Raw genomic sequence first — 20,117 nt, 5'->3', positions numbered from 1 at the left:
TTTTGCCACTAGGTGGCACCAGTCATCTTTTTCCTTTGCAAACAGTTTTGTCTTCAGTGTCTGTTTTTTTTCATATTCAGCTCTGCATTAAAACAGACAGAGGCATATTTACAGCTCAACCTGAAGGCTTTTACAGAATTAAGGTGTGGGGGCTGTAATGACAGTGGATGGAGGTTGATTTTGCATCTGGTGAAATTTCTGTTTATTTTAAATTTTTTTTCATCATTGTCCTCCTGAAAGACCCACTGATGAACTGATTTATTTTTTTCTGACATTTTACTTCCAGGGCCTTTGGAAGAGAAACAGGCCCACAGTATCACAAGTTCACCATCATAGCTAACAATAGGCATGACATGCTCCATGTAGGAGGAAGAAGGTAGGAGTTCCTAGTCTCATATTCATGTCCTCATGCACATTTATATATAAACGGTAAGTAAAATAATATTGTCTTAAGACAAAATGTCATCCTTATCTAGTTCAGGTGTTGTAGTTGAAGTCTACTAAAGCACAAACAGCATCTCAACTCTAGCAGTACTTTTACTTTACAAAGTGAGAATCATCTTTAGCTTTTTCACTTTTAGCACCAGTACAGTTGAATTTGCATAGTATAAACCCACCAATCCCTCCTGAGCTTCTAGGGGAAGGTTGAGTAGAAAACGGAACAAACACAAATCTCAAATATGTAATTATTCTGTTTATTCTGTGTTTGACAGTTTAGAAATCAGACGTTCAAGTAAAAAAATGAAAACATTTATTTTACTTATTCTCCGTCTTAAATAAGGAAGTCATGTCTATAAAAGACTTGCAAGCATAGAACTGAAATCATCGTAACTAAAGGTATGACAAAAAATGTTTTTCCTGCCATTTACATCGCATCTTGTTGCTTCAATATAAAATTGAGTTATTGAACACCAACAAATTTACAGGAATTTCACACAACAAACCGTGAGAAATAAAACTTGACTGCAGTCCTGTTGACATGACGTGTTTTATGAGCAATGAAGTGATTTATTTGTACTCAACACTTTAAAACTGCTTTATTGCAGACTAATAAGTGAATGAAAAAGTGAAGCATTTTTGATTTTCTATTTATGCCACTAACACGATTTGGCTGAAACCTTTTGTTGGATTTTTGTAAAATATGTGAAACATAAACCAATGCACCTTATTCTTTATGATACATTTCTAAATGTTGCTTCCAAAATTAATTTTAAAAAGATGTAAGTTCTAGGAAGAACATTTTAAATCTGAATTTTACAACCAGTTATGTGCTGCCAGTCCTCCATTTTTAGCTGTTTGCCACCAGATGGTGCCAAAGTCATCTTTCTTTTCCATCCAATTGCTAATTATTTAATTAATTAAGTTTCTTATTTTGCTTTTATAAAACAATCCAAACTTTACTTACAGACCCCCTTTACAAACCCCAAAATATAAATAATAGTTACTATAAATATTTCAGCCTGAAGTAGATTTAAAAGACTGACATGTTTGGGATGAGAAAAATCAATATATATTACTTTTACGGCAGTTTAGGAAGCTTAGGGGCAAATGCATCAGTGGATTAAAGGACCTCTTAAGGGTTAAACATATAAAGAGAAATTTGTCATGTCAAACCACACTTGTTGCTGTAGAAATGTTCTTTTTAATAATAGCAGTTGTGACGTTTATGTCTCTCAGTCAACTAACCACGTTCATGCGTGTGATGGTAGCAACACGAAGCAAACCTCAGAGATATGTTAATGTTGCCCACTTGTGCATCTTGTTTAATATTATTTATACAAAGTGTAATCAGAATAATGCAGTGCATAGAGAGAAATTGAATAAATGTTGAATAATGTTGCTTGTGATTAAACAAGAGAAGCAGAGATTTAATGACTTATTTAAAAAAATCTGAATTTTATCAGGAAACTTGCTTTTTCAGCACTTGAGCTCTGCCAGACTCTGCATTTATCTCTTCCACTCTCAGCTGCTCAGGAGGACGATGATGTAAATGAGAAGCAGACAGATGAGGATGAGTGTGAAGTTGACAAACAGCTCCTGCAGGTTCCTCTTGGCCTGGGGGGTCACCTCGATCTGAGATGCTCGACGGATGGCCGACTTGGTCATGTGCTGGACGCGCTCCATGAGGGCGGCGGGGTGGTGGACCTGTGGACCTTAGGGAGATCTGGAACTGAGGCAGTTTGGTCCGGCTGCTGTGCCTGTTGATGCTGGATAGAGCTGGAAACGGCAACCTCTGGTCTCTTGTCCTCTCTTTCCGTCGTCTCCTCTCTAGTTTCCAAAAAGAAAACACCCTTGTGTTAGAATCATTTTCACTTTGCCTTTATGCTTTTCACTGACAAGTAACAAACACCAACGTCTTTGGTGTGATGTCTCCGGGTTTGAGATATGTGACCTTTCTGTCCGGCGGCACAGGGTGTGATGATAACGGAGCTGGAAATGGGCAGCAGCTGAGGCCTGATGAAGTGTTAATCTCTGCTCTGTCTGGAGTAATGTCAAGACCACAGAGTGCTGGAGCCATTGTTGCAAGCTGGTATTTAAAGGGACAAAGTTTTTCGTGATAGCGAGCGTGCATGGCTGAACTGTACTTCACTGTGGTTTTGTCATCTGAACTGGGGCTTTCCTGGGATCAGAACAGCAAGGTTACTTTGCTTCTGCACCAGTGGTACCTGTTAAACACTTGTTCTGGTGCACTGATAAACATTTCTATTTTTTACCTGAAAAAAGTTGCACAACTCAATTTACATTATACATGTACATGTCCCTAAAGGTTTGCCTCTAACTTCCTTTAGCCACTTAACTATTGTTGATTCTTGCTGCGATAGATCCTTGGTGATAACAGCTGCCCTATTACTTCCTGTCCACAAGATTTTAACACATCTATTTCTATACTTTCACCTTTCTTTCTTCCTTCCTCCCCTGATCTGCCTCTGAATCACGGGTTAATACTTAGTATCTTTAACCGCACCATCACCCTGTGATATGAGGAAACGTTCAAGAGCAACCAGTGTTCAGGAAGAAGACATGTTGCATGATTTATAGCAGAAACAGGCTCTTGCTTTAAGTCAACACGTTTGTTTTGAGTCAGCTTCTCTGAAGAGATTACTACAGTCCTGGAGGAGGGATTTACTTCAGGTTACAGAACATTATTGCTGCCATTTATGGGATTTTTCATGCTGTTTTAATTTTCATTTTACAAAAATGTCCATCTCTTTGGAGATTTTCAGATATAAAATGTGTTGAGGAGTGGCTGACGCTGTAAGAATGCACACCCAGATGAGTCCATCTCAGAGCTGAAGCTAGGTTTCAGATCCTGTTTTATTTTATGTAATTTGATTCAAACCTCTAGGATGGGTAGCTGCAACAACTCAGAAGGACTGTAGTTTATACTGCAAAGACACCAGATTTGGCTACCTTCACACCCTTGACCCTTTTTTACATTTTTGTCATGTTACAACCAGAAACGTCTGGGTTTTTTACTAGAAATTAATCCAACAGACCAACACAAAGTAGTGCATAACTTTGAATGGAAGAAAAAAAGGTACATGGTTTGTAATTGTACTTAAAATTAAATGTAAAAAGTGTGGCATATATTTATATGCAGCCAATTCTTAGCAAAACAGCTCAAGCTCACTCAGATTGGATGGAGAGCATCTGTGAACATCAGTTTTTAAGTCTTGCTATGGATTATCAATTGGATATAGGTATGGACTTTGACTAGGCCATTCTAACACCTGGATATGCTTTGATCTAAACCATTCCACTGTAGCTCTAGCTGCATGTGTAGGGTGGTTGTTCTTGTTTTGCTGGATGTTGAACGTCCACCCCTGTGTTGAATCTTTTGCAGCATCTAACAGCGTTTCTTCCACTATTTTGTTGAATTTAGTTCCATCCATCTTCTCACCTACTCTGTCCCTGCTGGAGAAAAGCATCCCCACAGCATGATGCTGCCACCACCGTTTGTTACTGTGAGGATGGAGTGTTCAAGGTGATATGCATTGTTAGCACTGTTTAACAGTATTTTGTCTTACATAAATACATTCAGGTTTGTGGTTGTCAAGTTAACTTTAATAAGTCACGTTAAATGGTCCTTGATGAGTGTTTGGACTTTTTTAAATCTAGCGTGTGGCTTGTAAAACAGCAGCATGAGCTATAGTAGAATTTACCTTTCTACCACACAGGCAACCGAAATCCTTACAGTGAGATCAAATACTCCAGGTTTAGTTTGTGTGCTTTCATGGTTGCTCTCTGAGGTTTTGTTTAGATGTGTGTGGTCTGTGCGACTGACAGCCGCTCCTATGGTGCTGAGTGCTGCCTGTCAGTCATAAACAGAGAGGCTCACACTGTCTGGGATACGTCTACAGAGAAAACACACATATTGGCAGCAAATGTATTAAGGAGTATCCCTGCTTACTAACATTAGGGAATTTCTCCATCCATTGCATGTGTTTCCAGGCAGTTTTATCCCTCCCTGCAACTGAGCTTTTTTTTTTTTTTTACTCTACCACAAACCGTTTCCTTGTCATCACTGGGTTCTCTGCTCTTTCGTTAACACATCTCACGTTTCAGAGGCTCAAACTAGCACAGCTGCTCTGTCTGCGAGCATTGGTTTGTCTGTTATTAACAAGCAGTAAAAAGCAACGCGGCTGGACAAATCGGAGCAACTGTAGCATTAAGGCAGCTCACGGATCGCTGCCACATGGAGGATGGGCTACATGAGGAGCTGCCCTTGACTCTGACTCCAATGTTAAGTGAGTTAATCCAACATTACATCGTCCTAATGCTCTGAGAAGCCATCTACTTGGAAAATTGGCTCAAAAGCTGTTGTCTGACAGTAGAGGGATTGGGGCTGACCCTGACATTTTTCTTTGACTTTAACTTTCTAACTACAACAGCTTCCAGCCACAAGTAAGAAGACGGGAAGGACATCAAAGGCGATGTAAATAAGAGCATAAAAGATGTAAAGAGTTCAGTATCTGAAGACATGTTCCTATGCTGGTTGGAAAAGGATGGAGTTGGAATTTAGTGCTTTTCCAGGTCTGGATAAATATAGAAAAAGAAAATTAGAGTATAGAAAAATTTCCAGGCTAATGTCTGAATCTTATGTCCTTCCTACCCTCCTTCCTTTATCTCCTTTCATTTGTTTCTTCCTTGTGACCTTCTTTCCCTCCTTGTGTTTTTACTTCCTTTCTTCTGTTAGTTCATTCTTGTGGCCTTCCTTCATATTTCCTTGTCTGTCTTTTCTCGTTTTTCCTCTTTATGCTTCCTTGTGTTCTACATCCATTTCTTTCATGTCATAAATTTTTCTTCATCTCCTTCCTCCCGTCTTACCTTCCTTACTCATCCTTCCTTTCTTTGCGTACTTGTGTGTCCCTAACTTCCTAGTATGTAATTTGTACATCAATATTGTATCCCTGATAAGATTTAATTATGCATGTGTAGAAAGCGCTTCATAATTATCAGCACCTTGGTAAAGTTGAGCACAAAAGCCCAACATAAACTGATAAAGGTTGGAGCATAAAGTGAGAGAAGTCTTTGACTGTTCCCTATGGATGTTCCCGTGTCCCAGTAAATCCCAGGTCTACTCTGATTCTCTCTTATCTGCATCTGCAGCTTGTTTTTGTGTTTGTCGAACCATTTCTGTGTTGATTTGAGCTTATGTTTTAGATCATTATCCGACTGAAACACCTAATAATGGCTATTGTTCTGTTTACTGGTAGAGTTCACCAGATTTTGATTTAATCTGGCATTTCAAAGAGTTCTCTAACAATGTTCCCTGGGCCATCGGAAGAAAAACAGACCCACTGCATGAATGATCCTCTACCCTACTTAACAGTGGACTCTAAGGTCCTCATATTCAATATTTGTTTCAGGCCAGACCTATTTGAACTATCTCATCTGACCAAAGCACACAGTTATAGTTAAAGTCCCAGAAGCTTTAGGCCAACATCACCTGTTTACCTATGAGGTGGTAAAAGAGAAATGATTATTCCATTGAACTTCATATAATAGTTGGTATGAAGGCTGCTATGGAGACTTGGTGAACCCAAGATGCAACTGTTTGCTGCAGTTCTCTAACATCTAATTTAGGAGATGATGCCCCCTCCCCTACCGTCCTCCTCCCTCTGTTTGGTGCTTAGATCCAGCCATGTTTGTCTCTGCTCCAGCTCTTTTAAACCTTTTAATTATAACTCTGACCACAGAGATGGGCAACTTTAAGTGTCTGTTTTCTTATAGTCATTAAGATCAACACACATCAGCCTCACTTTAATGGTATGTTCTCTTATTTTCCCCACCTTGGAGAGTAGCTAAGTGAAATTAGCTTCTGTTTCAGGTCATATTTATACCCCAGGGAAACAGGATGCCATGGGCTCCAAGACACTGAGCAATTTAATTTATTAAAGTAGAAATTGAAAGTGCTTCAGTTAGACTTGAGTCTTTGATTTTGGCCATTGACAATACAAAATAGCGTTTATATACATATTTACACTGGTTATATCTGGTTAAATCTTAATTTACCTGGAAGTATTATAGTAGCAGACAAGTGGTGATTATTGCACCACAGGAAATACTTTATTCTTCATTTTTGTAGGTTTAACAACATGGAAAATTTGATTTTATCAGTAATTCAACAGGCATATAGAGGCACCAGATAGCTTTTATTAATATTATTACACTGCTGTTAAAAGTATTTCCCCCCTTACAGATTTCTTCTGTTTTTTTTTTCATTCAAACCAACCTGGTTTTACGTGACATTTTTTGCAAAGCCGAATTCACATTCTCATACCGTACCAAGGCCCTGATTACTACCAAACCTGTCATTTGGGGGTTTTATTCCATTCAGATTTGGACTGGCTGATTTTTTTTATTATTGGTAACCCAATTGTGCACAAGCTTATGATGATAAGGGGAGTCTTCTTTAGCATTTTCTGTTAGAGAGCAGATTTCATATTTCCATCAATTACAGAAATTCCTGCAGCTTCTGAAGCAGCAAAACAGCCCCAGCCATCACACTACCACCACTATGTTTGACTGGAGGTGTGATGTTCTTTTTTTGAAATGTTGGGTTAATTTTACACCAGATGTAACGGGATGTGCATCTTCCAAAAAAATGTACGTTTGTCTTGTCAGTCCACAGAATATTTTCCCAGAAGTCTTGAGGGTCATCAAGATGTTTATTTGGTAAATGTCAGACTGACCTTTATGTTTTCTTGAGAGGTCAGCAGTGGTTTTGCCTTGGAAGTCTCCTATGGGACCCATTTTTGTCCTGGTTTCTCTCTCTCATTGTTGCACTTTAGATGTTGTTCTGGGATCTTTTGTGACCTCCTGGATGAGGCCTCAGTGTGCTCTTGGTGCAGGCCTCTCCGGGGAAGGTTCACCACAGTTCCGTGTTTTCTTCATCTGTGAATAATGGTTCTCTCATTGTGGTCCTCTGGAAAAATCTTTAGAAATGGCTTTGCAGCCCCTTCCAGGCAGATAAATGGCTTTGTTTCTCATCTCTTCTAAACTTTCTTCAGATTGGGACATGATGTGTTGCTTTTTGATACCTTTTGGCCTAGTTCGTGTTATCATACAGGTTCTCTGTAACTGATTTCTCGATTCTACAGGTCAGGCAGTAACCTCTGGGCACAGGTCTGGTTGCTACATGAATATTTTAGGCCAACAGTTGAGTGTAACAAAAAGCAAAAACAGAAGCAAAAGGGGGGAATACTTTTTTACCACGCTGTTTATTGTTGATCTGTTTTACGTTTCCTGTTTGCTCTTTAAAGAGTCCCTTTTTATTTCAGATAAATATTCAAACGAAAGCACAGATCTGTTCTCTGTTTTTAAAAAGCAGCATGCTGTCATCCACATCTGCTGCGGGCTAGATACTTTAGTTGCGACAAACAGCATCATATCTCTTCTGATTAGGTACGAATGTCACTCGCTGCAAAGTCTCACTGAAGCATTTCCATACCACTCTGATCTGAAGCACCCTGAAGACTCTCAGATGCCAGTCGTTCCCCTGGTGTGACTTTTATCTGTGTGTGTCAGCACATTCAGCTGTTGTCTCGAGCATTACATGAGGCAGCACACAGATGCACAGGTACTAATGTATCTACGCATCAACCTGACTGACGAGGCGGACGTATGTAGGTTAGATACATGCACGTCCGCTTTGATGACGACCTAATATTCAAACCGGAGCACCAGCATGTCTGATACTAGCTGTCAGGATCTAACTCTGCGCACCCAAATCATGGAAAATGTGTTTATAATGGAACATACAGGGGTTGGACAATGAAACTGAAACACCTGTCAGTTTAGTGTGGGAGGTTTCATGGCTAAATTGGACCAGCCTGGTAGCCAGTCTTCATTGATTGCACATTGCACCAGTAAGAGCAGAGTGTGAAGGTTCAATTAGCAGGGTAAGAGCACAGTTTTGCTCAAAATATTGAAATGCACACAACATTATGGGTGACATACCAGAGTTCAAAAGAGGACAAATTGTTGGTGCACATCTTGCTGGCGCATCTGTGACCAAGACAGCAAGTCTTTGTGATGTATCAAGAGCCACGGTATCCAGGGTAATGTCAGCATACCACCAAGAAGGACGAACCACATCGAACAGGATTAACTGTGGATGCAAGAGGAAGCTGTCTGAAAGGGATGTTCGGGTTCTAACCCGGATTGTATCCAAAAAACATAAAACCACGGCTGCCCAAATCACGGCAGAATTAAATGTGCACCTCAACTCTCCTGTTTCCACCAGAACTGTCCGTCAGGAGGTCCACAGGGTCAATATACACGGCCGGGCTGCTATAGCCAAACCTTTGGTCACTCATGCCAATGCCAAACGTCGGTTTCAATGGTGCAAGGAGCTCAAATCTTGGGCTGTGGACAATGTGAAACATGTATTGTTCTCTGATGAGTCCACCTTTACTGTTTTCCCCACATCCAGGAGAGGTACGGTGTGGAGAAGCCCCAAAGAAGCGTACCACCCAGACTGTTGCATGCCCAGAGTGAAGCATGGGGGTGGATCAGTGATGGTTTGGGCTGCCATATCATGGCATTCCCTTGGCCCAATACTTGTGCTAGATGGGCGCATCACTGCGAAGGACTACCGAACCATTCTTGAGGACCATGTGCATCCAATGGTTCAAACATTGTATCCTGAAGGCGGTGCCATGTATCAGGATGACAATGCACCAATACACACAGCAAGACTGGTGAAAGATTGGTTTGATGAACATGAAAGTGAAGTTGAACATCTCCCATGGCCTGCACAGTCACCAGATCTAAATATTATTGAGCCACTTTGGGGTGTTTTGGAGGAGCGAGTCAGGAAACGTTTTCCTCCACCAGTATCACGTAGTGACCTGGCCACTATCCTGCAAGAAGAATGGCTTAAAATCCCTCTGACCACTGTGCAGGACTTGTATATGTCATTCCCAAGACGAATTGACGCTGTATTGGCCACAAAAGGAGGCCCTACACCATACTAATAAATTATTGTGGTCTAAAACCAGGTGTTTCAGTTTCATTGTCCAACCCCTGTAAGTCTAAATATTACAGATCAAACAAATTTTGAAATCAAATATAACCTGTGTAAATACAGAAAGCTATCCAAACTTTTCTAAATTCTAGAATTGCGCCGCTCAAGGTGGCAGCAGGTTGGAGTAGCTCTGTTACCTTTCATCCTGATTTATTCTTTTTTGGGAACTCTTCCTCTTGTGGGGGATAGAGTTGATTTTTTTTTTTTTTTTTTATGACTGTCCACTCCAGTGTCGGATGCTGTGCAGCTTGGAGGATTTTTCTTAATACTTTCTATTTTTGGACATTGTTATGATGCATTGCCATGGCAACAGGATTGTTTCTTACAACCGGGAGCAGCTGATTAATATCTCAAAAGCTCAAATAATCCTTCAACTACTACAACCCCAAATCCCTGATGAGTTGAAAAGGAGACACCGTGGATGCAGAGCAGGAGCTAAGAGAAGACAGAGAAGGAGGAAGTTCAAACCATCTCTTCCGTCGATTATGATGGGCAATGTGAGATCGTTGGGAAACAAGTTGGATGAACTCCGAGCTCTACAAAGGACCCAGCCAGAGTACCGGGCATGCAGTATCATGTGTTTTACTGAGACATGGCTGCAGGATCATATCCCCGATTCCAGCGTCTCTCTGCCGAGCTTTTTAACCATACGAGCAGACAGAGATTGTTCAGAGGCAACCTGTAATAAAGAGAACTGTGAGAAAATGGTCACAGGAAGCTGAAGAAGCTCTGCAAGGTTGCTTTGAGGCTACAGACTGGGACGCACTGTGCCAGCCACTTGGAGAGGACATCAATGCCATGACTGAGTGTGTAACCAACTATATAAACGTCTGTGTGGATAACATCATCCCCATCAGAACCGTGAGATGCTTCCCCAATAACAAACCTTGGATCACCAGTGACCTGAAGGACCTGCTTAACAAGAAAAAAAGAGCCTTCAGAGAGAGGAGACAGAGAATTATTGAGGATTATACAGAAGCAACTTAAAGTCAAGATAAGAGACAGCAAGGAGGTGTACAAGAAGAAGCTGGAGAGCAAGCTCCAGCAAAACAATATCACAGATGTGTGGACAGGGATGAAGAAGATCACAGGCTTCAAGCAGAAGGATGATCGGACCAATGGACGTCTGGACAGAGCCAATGAACTGAACGTATTCTTCAATAGGTTCAGTTCAGAAACAAGCTTCGCATCCTCCTCTCCTGCTCACAGCCAAACAGACATTCCATCTTCCTTTGACCCACAGGACCCACAGCTGTCCAGTAACACCTCACATTTTTTATCTTCCACCTCAGCCCTAGACCCTTCTGCTTCTACATGTTTGCCTTCAACCATATCAGAAGATGCTGATGCTTCCTTTGCTTCCCCCTTCCACCTGTGTGTCTCAAGAAGTCAAGTGAAGATGCAACTGGAGAGATTGAATAGGAATAAGGCTGCAGGTCCAGATCATGTCAGCCCTAGAGTCCTGAAGGCCTGTGCAGAGCAGCTCTGTGGGATTCTGCAACACCTCTTCAACCATAGTCTGTCTCCAAAAGAAGGTTCCGGTGTTGTGGAAGACCTCCTGTCTTGTTCCGGTACCAAAGAAAACTCACCCATCAGTCCTCAATGACTATAGACCTGTTGCCCTGACATCCCACATCATGAAGGTCCTAGAGAGACTCCTGTTGGCCCACCTGAGTAAGCAAACAGTAAACCATCAGGACCCCCTTCAGTTTGCTTATCGCTGTGGAGTTGGAGTTGAAGATGCCATCATACACCTGCTTCAACAAACCCACTGTCATCTGGACAAAGCCAGCAGCACTGTGAGGATCATGTTCTTTGATTTCTCCAGTGCATTTAATACAATCCAACCTGATTTGCTTTGTCAGAAACTCCAGAAGACTCAGATGGAGGCCTCAACAATCTCCTGGATCAAAGACTACCTGACAAACAGACCACAGTTTGTGAGACTGAAGGGTTGTGAGTCTAACCAGGTAGTCAGCAGCACAGGAGCACCACAGGGGACTGTACTCTCACCATTTCTCTTCACTCTGTACACCTCAGACTTCCAGTACAAGACCGACTCCTGTCATCTGCAGAAATACTCGGATGATTCTGCAGTCGTGGGGTGGATCAGAGATGGACAAGAAGCTGAGTACAGGAAGGTGGTGGACCGCTTTGTGGCATGGAGTGGAAACAATCATCTCATTTTGAACGTGACTAAAACCAAGGAGATGATTGTAGATTTTAAGAGAAACAGGAATAAGTCAAAAACTATTTCATTCATGGGAGAACAGGTGGAGGTGGTGGAGGAGTATAAATACCTCGGTGTTCACCTGGATGCAACTGTGAAGCCGTCTACAAGAAGGGACAGAGCAGACTGTACTTCTTGAGGAAGCTTAGGACCTACGGTGTTGGCAGCAAGATGCTGCATATCTTCTATAAGTCTGTTGTGGAGAGTGTGATCTCTTCTGCCATCATCTGCTGGGGAAGTAGCATCAGAGCCAGGGACTTCCTCTTCATGAGACTGTCCTACAACAACAGAGTGTCTTCAGTCAGAGGCTTCATCAGATGTGCTGTAAGACGGAGCGCTACAGGAGAACTTTCCTGCCCACGGCCATCAGCATCTACAACGGCTCTTTGAATAAACCTTCATAATGAGCTACAACAACATTTAATTTCCCTTTGGGATTAATAAAGTATTTTTGAATTGAATTGAATTTGAATTGAAACCAACCTGAACCAACCTCAACCTAAACCATGAATTAGCTGTGATTGACCAATTTTATTGGTTAAATTTTACTAGTCACACCCAGGTCTCATTACTATCAGACCTGTGCAATCTAGAACCTGTCTGACAACAGGAAGTAGGCTAAAGGTATCAAAAAGCAACACATCATGTCTGGATATTAAGAAATGTAAGAACAGATAAGAAACAAAGTCATCGCCATTGATCAGTCTGGAAAGGGTTACCACCTTGGAACTCCAAGAGGGCATTGGCAATTCATCTAGGAGGTCGCAAAAGAACCAAGAACAACATCTAAAGCTCTGCAGAAGTGCCTTGCCTCAGTTAGTGTCAGAGTTTATGATTTAACAATGAGAAATAAACTGGTCAAGAATGGCCTCCATGGGAGAGCTCCAAGGCCAAAAACACTGCTGATCAAAAAGCCACAAATGTCTCACAGTTGCCAGAAAACATCTTCATGATCTCTTTGTGATCCCTAAGACTTTTAGAAGAATACTCTGTGGACTGATAAGACAAAAGTACATTTTTTCTTTGTTGTTAAATTCTGTGTGAAACTAACAAAGCATTTCACATCCACCACCATCATGCCTGAGCTAAAGCTAAAGTCAAAAATGGTGGGTCTTGGTAACAATCTGGGGCTACTTTGCACCTTCAGGAGTTAATTCTAAAGACAAATGTCCAACCATCAGTTTGTGACTCAAGTGCACTAGGGTTACACAGAAGGACAATGATCAAAAACAAACCAGCAAGTCCACATTGGAATGGCTCAAATAAAAAAGGCTTTTGAATGGCCTATTCAAAGTCCAGTCTTTATTTTATTGAGACGCGATGACATGTGGTTTTTAAGGTTTGGAAACCCTCCAATGTGGCCGGAATAAAACAATTTTGCAAAGGAGCAGTGTGCAAACATTTTCCACAGTGATGTAAAATATTCATTTACAGTTCTTGCAAAAGCTTGATGTCCGCTGTTTCCACCAAGAGCACAACCAGGTATCAGCTAAAGGAGGCAATTACTTTTTCACTTAGTCAGGTTGGATAGTTTTTATTCCCTTAATACATGAAATAATCATTTGGGAACTGCATTTCTATTCAGGTATTTTTTACTAATATAAAAATGTGCTCAATGATCTGACATAAACATTTCCACAGCTCTAAAGTAAAGATTTTTCCAGTTTTTCTTCAGCTTAAACCAAATTAATCAAAATTTAAACCAAAATTTAATCTTGCAAAAATAAAATTAAAAAGGATTTGATGCTATTATCTTGCAGGAAATGCAGTTGCTTTAGTTTAGTTTTGTGGAGGTCCATCTGTAAGCTCTGCGGTTATTCAGAGTACTATAATAAGAAGGCACAAGCTTCCCACAGGACACTGCAAATCAAAACAAAATGCTCATTCTTCAGCGTCCTGAACAACCAATTCTACCATTAAAATAATCGTCATCCAATAGAATGATGCAGAGTTTTATAGTGGTAGCTAATATATTTTCCTTTCCTTATGAATTGAGTGATTAGATTCAGCTGATTTGGCTCCTCATCGCTCCAAAATAAGATCATGCGCTCAGTTTGGGAATCTAGGGAGTGAGTGTTTATCCCTCTGGGAGGTTCAGTCCAGTTTCCATCCCCCTGCTGCTCCTCTCTTCAGAGCTGTGTTTACTCTATGTGGACAATGACTTTTTTACAAGAGGCAGTGATTTATAGTGTCCTCCTCGGCCTCTTTTTACCACCAGAGCAGGAAAGATAATGTCTAACTTCTGTGATTATACTGATTACTCATTTTCATTACTCATCCGTCCTTAAATCCTAAATGCTTCTCTTAGAAATATTTTAACTTTCCCAAATCAGAAAACCAAAGTGTGTTGAGGATGCTGAGTCTTACCTTGCAGATGAGAACGGAGCAGGTTAGAGCTGGAGACAGTAATGTCAGAAATGCAGCACTCTCCAAGGCTGAAAACACTGTGAGAAAGAGACAGGAGGAGCAGAGAGGGAGGGAGGTAGGGAGGCAGGACATCCCAGCGAGGATTTTAGGAGAGCCAGGATACCAAATTTGTATTTGCTCAACTGAACACGCTGCACTCAGGCAGCACAGCTCAGCTTGCTTTGAGATTGTTGATTTGGCTCCTAACATCTGGATGCTTTTTAGATGATTTGGAACAGACCAGCACTTTTAAATAGACTTCATGGCTTAAGTCAAAACATTTCAAACAATGTTCACAAATATACTCCTTAAACAATAATGACTGTGGGCATCATTGTATATGGGGCCATTATGCTCACTACCCAGGGCAGCACAGCTTGGAAATATTATTATAATTAAAGTTACTATTGATATTAAAATGTATTTACAATAGATTTCTTGTGTTTACCAATTAGGTTAATAAAGGCGATTCTGATTCTGACTGGCTAATGACAATACACATGTAATTTATTGTCAGTATAAAAGCAGCTGTTACACAAAACCCTCAAGTAACACATTCAAATGTATGTTTGTAGCCGAAAAACGTTCCTCTGAGCAGTCTCACAGCACATTAATTCACTGACTTCACCACTAAAACAAACCAGAAACAAAACCTTGCGAACATATTGATCGATAAGTAAAATAACAGAACTCACTTGAACTAATTAACAAACAAATCTTGCATCATAATAAAAAGTTATTTATTTTATTGATAAAATGGACATGTTTTTATTATATTTTTGGTCAAAATTAGATGCAAGTTCTCTTCATTTAAATGCAAACATCTGAACTATTAAAAAATGCTGCAAGAAAATTAAATTTTTGATTGAAAGCTTTTAATCACATCAAAGTATTCCGATATTTTGAAAAAATGTTTAAAACTTGAAGTTTTTCCCCAAAATTTAACTCTTATTTTCTTTATATGTGACTTTGCTCACATGTTTCTATTCATTTGATTTGTGCATTAATGGCATAAAAAGCCTAAGGTTAAAAAAGTCGAATACAAATTTTTTATCGTCCTCTTGTTCTCTGAGTTTCCTCCTCATGTCCTCTTTGCAATAAATGGGTCACCATATTTGGATTGTTTAATAAGTTGCACCATGTGAGCTGGGCAGAGCTGACAATCTGGCCCACTGTCAGATATTACAACTGGACCGCTTTATTGTCTTCACCCTCCCGGCACGCCTGCAGACATGCAAGGTACTTCTGAACAGCTGATGGCACTTCTAAATATACAGCTTGAAACCAATAAACAGCCTGGAGAGTGATCCTTTGGGATACTGGTATTGTTGAGGTAGCGAGGACAGAATCCCGTCACTTTAACATTCATTGTCAGCTTAACATGCCGACCTTTTTTTCTCAGTTAGATCTAAATCAACACGTAATGCGATGTGTGTGTGAAGTCCTGGACATTGTCGGTTCCTAAGAGGGGAAAAAAAAACTGAAGAGGGTTTTGAAAAAGTCCGGAAAAAGTAAAAATAACCCAGATGATTTGTCCCAGGATACATCCCAAATGCCTTTTATGCAGGATCTGCATATAAACAGGCTGTCAGTCACGTACATTATTTGTTATAACTGCTCACTTCTTCTCAATGAATACACACTTCAAACAGATAGGGGATGGAAAGAGTATTCAAACTCCTTACAGACCTCTAGTTTTTTGCTATTTGTGGCATGTTCATTTTGAACAAATGTTTCTATCTGACAAAATTACATGAGTAAATATAAAATGCAGTTTTCAGAGGATAATTATATTTATTAAGGTAAAAAAGCTATCCCAACTGACCAGGTTCTATGTGGAAAAAGAATAAATTGTTTAACTAGAGCCTGTCAGACAACATAATAGACACTCTATAAGTTATAAGGTCAATCAGTCCTATTCATCTTAATAATTATTTATGTTTAAGTATAAAGTGGAGTTTTTTTTGGTCAAATAACCTTTATACTTAACCATGTAGATGTAAAAACCTTCAATTAATCCATGTCTTTAATACACTACAGTTATAGCAGACAGAATTTACAAAACGAAAATAGAAACTACATTGTTTGAAGTAATATTTAAAATCACCTTTTCTGTTTAATTTAAAGCAATAGAAAGATTAAAACTGACTAGGGAGGTTAGGGTTTTTTTTGATGATTGTCATTTATATTTTTTCTTGAATCACTAGATAAGTCATGATACAGTGTTGATCTCATATGATTTTCTTGGTTTATTGTGTCAATAATGGATCGAAGGGCCTTGGATGTGGTCAGTGGTTACAGTGATGGGCCCAAAGCGAAGATCCAGCTGGTTCAAATGTAAGTCCTCACCAGCACTCAGGTACATTGGAGGAACGTCCTCCAACCCAGAAGTAGAGGATGTGAATAATCTAGTTTTTAAATCACAAGTTTGAACTAAAAATAACAGCCCCCCCTCCTCTGATGCTGTGTCAGGTCCGGTCTAAGTGATAATAAACACAAACCACAAGTCTGAAAGTATCTCTGGGTTTATTTTCCTTAAACTATCACCTGCTTCCTGTTCCTTGTGACTTGTGAAAACATAGCTGAAAGTAACTCTGCACAAAGCCTTCCAGGAGGAAAATAGTTTTCCGTCTCTTTAATGTTTTTTTTCTTCAGTCCCAGGAGCGGTTCTGCTCTGCAGCCTTACATGGTGAAATACCACACAGCTCAGAGCCAGACTGAAAAGAGAGAAGAAAAAGACAGAAAACTGCTGTTGGCTTGAGAAAACAAATAATGCCGATAATGGCCTAGTCAAAGACTGTTTAGTTGTTTAATCAAAGCACAGCTCATATACTCAAAACTAGGGATATCCTGACTCTAATATTATTCTTAGTCATGAAAATTGTTCTGAATGTTTCCAGATCTCACAGGAATGTTGTGCCCATTTTCTCTAGCAGTAAAACAGTACATTTTCTAAAAAGGTATTTACATGTTTCTGACTGGATGTTTTTCTTTGGCACGCTTAGAAAAAAATGTCAGCTTCATGCAAATGTCTTCATCAGGGAGATTTTCATGAAATACAGGGATGTCCAAAAGCACTTTTACTGTCTCTGCATGAGCCAGTGCCCAAAGAAAAAGGTCCACATAGAATAAACCCGTCAGAACATCGGCAGATTAACAGGTAGGACTGGGATGGCCTGTGTCCTGCCTACTTTAATTTTAGTTTTTATTTAAAGTGTTCCAGTATCTGGAAGACTACATGATGCCTTTGGAAGAGAAACAGGCCCACAGCATCACAGATCCTCTGCCATACTTAACAGTGGACACAGGGTGCTTTTCCCGAAATTAATCCTTTGTTTTACAACAAATCCAGCTGGAGGGTTTGTTACTGACAAAGCTCATTCTAAGTGTTCCAGTTAAAACCACAGTAGCGATTAGAAAATTCCAAACATTTACATTTGTTATGGTAGGACAGAAAAGGCTTTTTTCTAGTATGCCTCCCAGATTGTTTCTGATGGTTGTTATAGAGACTTGGTTGATTCAACAGACCAATTTTTGATCCAGCTCTCCCACAGTGAGCTGTGGAAGTTTGTTGCTCTTCTTCACTGTGAGTAGTGGCAAGATGAACCCACAGTTTTAGTTGTTTTTTAATTATTACTCTTGTCTGTAGATTTGGGTACATTTGGACCAGTAGCTATTTTCATGTAGCCATTTTCTTAAATGGCATATTCTCTTGTCTTTCCCATTATGAATATAGGCTAAGACAAACTGCCCTATTTCATGTCCTATTTTTAGACAAGAGAAACATGAATTCAGTCATTCCTAGTTAAAAGTAATTAGGTACTTTAAACAACTCTGAAAAAAACTTTAGTTAAATTTCTTTTCAAGGCATTTTGTGGGGCCTTTTTGGTTGTTTGGGACCTCCTGGATGAGTCATTGCTGTGCTCTTTGAGTAATTTTGGTGGGGCTGGGGTCTCCTATGAGGCTTCATCACTGTTCTATGTTTTCTTCATTTGTGGATGGAGAAAATATTCTGTGAATTCTGTGGTTCGCTGAAGTCCTAAAGACTTAGAAATGGCTTAGTGACCCTTTGCAGAGTGAAAGATTTCAATAACTTCTCATCTGTTCTTGAATTTCTTTAATATGGTGCATGATGCTGTGTTTTGAGTTCATTTAGCCTACTTGATGCTGTCAGTCAGGTTCTATTAAGATGATTTCTTGATTCTACAGGTCTTGTAGTTTTCATGTCCTTCCAAAAAATGTGGTCATTTAGTTAATTCATGATTTAACAAGGAGGGCAATTTCCTTTTCGCTTAGGGGCATGTTTATTTATATAAGCCAAGTACACTGCTCAAAGAAAATAAAGGGAACACTTAAACAACACAATATAACTCCAAGTAAATCAAACTTCTGTGAAATCAAACTGTCCACTTAGGAAGCAACACTGATTGACAATCAATTTCACATGATGTTGTTCAAATGGAATAGACAACAGGGGGAAATCTTTGGGGACCACAGACCACTTCTCAGTACCTATGCTTTCTGGCTGATGTTTTGGTCACTTTTGAATGTTGGTGGTGCTTTCACACTCGTGGTAGCATGAGACGGACTCTACAACCCACACAGGTGGCTCAGGTAGTGCAGCTCATCCAGGATGGCACATCAATGTGAGCTGTGGCAAGAAGGTTTGCTGTCTCTGTCAGCGTAGTGTCCAGAGCCTGGAGGCGCTACCAGGAGACAGGCCAGTACACCAGGAGACGTGGAGGAGGCCATAGGAGGGCAACAACCCAGCAGCAGGACCGCTACCTCCACCTTTGTGCAAGGAGGAACAGGAGGAGCACTGCCAGAGCCCTGCAAAATGACCTCCAGCAGGCCACAAATGTGCATGTGTCTGCACAAACTGTTAGAAACTGACTCCATGAGGATGGTATGAGGGCCCGACGTCCACAAATGGGGGTTGTGTTCACAGCCCAACACCATGCAGGATGCTTGGCATTTGCCAGAGAACACCAGGATTGGCAAATTCGCCACTGGCGCCCTGTGCTCTTCACAGATGAAAGCAGGTTCACACTGAGCACATGTGACAGACGTGACAGAGTCTGGAGACACCGTGGAGAGCGATCTGCTGCCTGCAACATCCTTCTTTGGAGGGCCGCACAACCCTCTATGTGCTCGCCAGAGGTAGCCTGCCAGAGGTAGCCTACCAGAGGTAGCCTGCCATTAGGTACCGAGATGAGATCCTCAGACCCCTTGTGAGACCATATGCTGGTGCAGTTGGCCCTGGGTTCCTCCTAATGCAGGACAATCCTAGACCTCATGTGGTTGGAGTGTGTCAGCAGTTCCTGCAAGATGAAGACATTGAAGCTATGGACTGGCCTGCCCGTTCTCCAGACCTGAATCCGATTGAGCACATCTGGGACATCATGTCTCGCTCCATCCACCAACGTCACGTTGCACCACAGACTGTCCAGGAGTTGGCGGATGCTTTAGTTCAGGTCTGGGAGGAGATCCCTCAGGAGATCATCCACCGTCTCATCAGGAGCATGTCCAGGCGTTGTAGGGAGGTCATACAGGTACGTGGAGGCCACACACAATACTGAGCCTCATTTTGACTTGTTTTAAGGACATTATATCAAAGTTGGATCAGCCTGTAGTGTGTTTTTCCACTTTAATTTTGTGTGTGACTCCAAATCCAGGTCTCCATTGGTTAATAAATTTGATTTCCATTGATGATTTTTGTGTGATTTTGTTGTCAGCACATTCAACTTTGTACAGAACAAAGTATTCAATGAGAATATTTCATTCATTCAGATGTAGGATGTGTTATTTGAGTGTTCCCTTTATTTGTTTGAGCTGTGTATAATCCTTGTGCAGTCGACAATGTTATAAATAAAAAAGACTAGTTTGTCTCTGTGATAGAAGGTCCTGTTCAGGTTCTCACTAGCTGTGGCAGCTGCTTTTCTTCTTCCA

The 20,117-nt window shown here is 40.7% G+C and overlaps 3 protein-coding genes across 5 annotated transcripts in view; 2 read left to right on the top strand and 1 right to left on the bottom strand.

Annotated features, from left to right (window-relative positions):
• Positions 1–537, top strand: part of LOC124861382 (protein FAM184A-like) — a 71,331-nt gene extending 70,794 nt beyond the window's left edge. Inside the window, exon 23 of the mRNA XM_047355082.1 lies at positions 287–537. Coding sequence (XP_047211038.1) covers positions 287–340 — 54 coding nt within the window. The 3' untranslated portion in view covers positions 341–537. The remainder of the gene's footprint in view (positions 1–286) is intronic.
• A 137-nt stretch (positions 538–674) lies between these two features.
• pln (phospholamban) lies at positions 675–14,283 on the bottom strand. Of its 3 annotated transcripts, none has more exons than XM_047355088.1 (2): positions 14,130–14,283; positions 675–2,268 (listed from the first exon to the last, which is right to left on the bottom strand). In XM_047355088.1, the coding sequence occupies exon 2, from the start codon at positions 2,122–2,124 to the stop codon at positions 1,963–1,965; it is 162 nt and encodes a 53-aa protein (XP_047211044.1). In that variant the 5' UTR covers positions 2,125–2,268; positions 14,130–14,283; the 3' UTR covers positions 675–1,962. The 3 variants fall into 3 exon arrangements, with proteins under 3 accessions (XP_047211044.1, XP_047211045.1, XP_047211046.1); XM_047355089.1 differs by lacking the exon at positions 14,130–14,283 and adding an exon at positions 11,833–11,894; XM_047355090.1 differs by lacking the exon at positions 14,130–14,283 and adding an exon at positions 8,464–8,485.
• The window catches only part of LOC124861383 (T-cell surface antigen CD2-like), a 41,311-nt gene continuing 23,476 nt past the window's right edge, over positions 2,283–20,117 (top strand). The window contains exon 1 of the mRNA XM_047355086.1: positions 2,283–4,748. Coding sequence (XP_047211042.1) covers positions 4,697–4,748 — 52 coding nt within the window. The 5' untranslated portion in view covers positions 2,283–4,696. The remainder of the gene's footprint in view (positions 4,749–20,117) is intronic.

The sequence above is a fragment of the Girardinichthys multiradiatus genome, chromosome 24 (genome assembly GCF_021462225.1).
Source record: "Girardinichthys multiradiatus isolate DD_20200921_A chromosome 24, DD_fGirMul_XY1, whole genome shotgun sequence".
Taxonomy (NCBI): Eukaryota; Metazoa; Chordata; class Actinopteri; order Cyprinodontiformes; family Goodeidae; genus Girardinichthys; species Girardinichthys multiradiatus.
The sequence above is the reverse complement of the archived record's forward strand: the minus strand, read 5'-3'. Positions and strand labels throughout refer to the sequence as shown.